We start from the raw sequence: 1,899 nt of genomic DNA on the forward strand, positions 1-1,899 counted from the left end.
TGATACGGGTTTTCGAAACTGGTATCGGAATCGTGACCTTCCACATCATGATTACCGAACTCCTGTTCCGCCAAACGTTGGGTTAACTCCGCAACTTGTCTCTGCAAATCTTCAATCGTCACATCCTGAACATTACGGTCACGGTGTTGGACTTCCTCAATCGGAACCTGTCCTCGACGACCACGACCACGTCCACCAACCATTGTAACTGATGGAATTTATCTCCCAAGAAGATGCTGACGCTCTGATACCAACTGACGTCGGGTAGGATAGTGATTATCCTATTGGCTGGTTGTAGCAGATGATTCGCAAGAAAAGAACGATAGAAAACGCCCAAAAAAATAGAGAAAACACTCTGAATTCAACTCAATATTATTAATAATGCAGAATGCTGAAAACTAACCCACAAGCCGGGTTAAATAGCTGCGAAATCGAAATTATTGGAAAATTACCAAAAATGGCAAAATCCCAAAATTATACCAAAATAAAATATTAAGTAAAAGAAGTAAGTTGCCAAAAATTTGGCTTATTTCGAGTTCTCTATTAAAATCAAATTTTGGAAAGGAAACAGTGGATTTTGGGCTTGAAATTGACGTCCACCAAGCGAATTTGGGTGGCCACGACGTGCGCGCCGAAGAGAGCTTTCCGAATTGGGGTCATAATAGCGATTCCGATAACCGTAGCCAAAGTTATGGCCAAATTATCAAAGACGCATCAAAATCTCCCAATTAAGGAAATAATGGTGATTTACTTTCCATCTTTGCGCCGATCCGCCATCTCATGGTATCTCAGCGCCATCATCGTGCAATCTGACAAATCAGCATCACTTGACTCGGATCCTCCTGCATCAATAAGTTTTGTGATTTCATGCAGATGTCTCTAGATTATGTGTTGTCTCAAGACCAATGGTTCTGTGTTACTGTTTGTCAATATCCAAATCATCAATATGTTAGAGATTTGATAGAATTGTTACAAGCAGACGAACAAGCATTATCAATGTGCAGTAATTTTCATGGATTTCTATATGGATTTATATATAGAGACGAAGAGCAACAATTTAGTAGCAAGTTAATATATGAATTTGTAATGAGGATTGTCAATTCCGGTAAAAACAACGAAGTGTGGGTAAGATTTGATGACTATCTTGCCCGTTTTGGAATGTAAGAATTCTGCTTAATCACTAGACTACCTTGTCACCACATGTCTGTTCATCTTGACTCTAGTAATCATCGACTTAGAAATCAGTATTTTAATGGTGTGAAAATGATTTCTATGAGAATGCTCCATGATGCCTTCAATTCATGTGAAAATCGAGAAGATAAATTCAAACTTGGATTGGTTATGTTGATAGAGAGTGTTCTCAAACCTACTGAAAGACATATTGATTATAGAATGTTGGGTATGGTTGAGCAGCTTGACGATTTTTTTTGTATCCATGGGGCCGAAAGGCATATTTTTTTTGTTGAACTCATTGCAACAATTATGCTTTGAAAGAATACTAAGAATGCAACAAACTCAACAAATGAAGTGTAAATATTCGTTACGTGGATATCCTCTTGCTTTTCAGGTATTTGATTTTTACTAAATTTTTACCTTTTGTTTAGTTTAATGTTGTATATATTTAATATTTACCTTTAATTTCATTTTGTAGTTTTGGATATATGAAACATTTCCCAAGATTGGAAAGAAATTTGGATGAAGGAGATACAAGACATTACAAATTCCAAGAATGCACAAATGGAAGCCGAGGCAAATATTGACAGACAAAATTGTAAAACAATATTTGTCTACACACGAGGTATGGTAATTATACGAATATTTATGCATCTAATTATTGTATTATACTATAGTATAGAATTCTAATATGTTATTACGTTTATAGATTCGAGTGCTTGCAGT

At 36.1% G+C, this 1,899-nt stretch overlaps 1 protein-coding gene across 1 annotated transcript in view; it reads right to left on the reverse strand.

The window, feature by feature from the left end:
- The window catches only part of LOC111394033, a 2,651-nt gene extending 2,448 nt beyond the window's left edge, over positions 1–203 (reverse strand). The window contains exon 1 of the mRNA XM_023019821.1: positions 45–203. Within this exon, the coding sequence (XP_022875589.1) occupies positions 45–203 (159 nt within the window). The remainder of the gene's footprint in view (positions 1–44) is intronic.
- Between the last annotated feature and the right edge of the window lie 1,696 nt (positions 204–1,899).

Source organism: Olea europaea, chromosome 4 (genome assembly GCF_002742605.1).
Source record: "Olea europaea var. sylvestris chromosome 4, O_europaea_v1, whole genome shotgun sequence".
In the NCBI taxonomy this organism is placed as follows: domain Eukaryota; kingdom Viridiplantae; phylum Streptophyta; class Magnoliopsida; order Lamiales; family Oleaceae; genus Olea; species Olea europaea.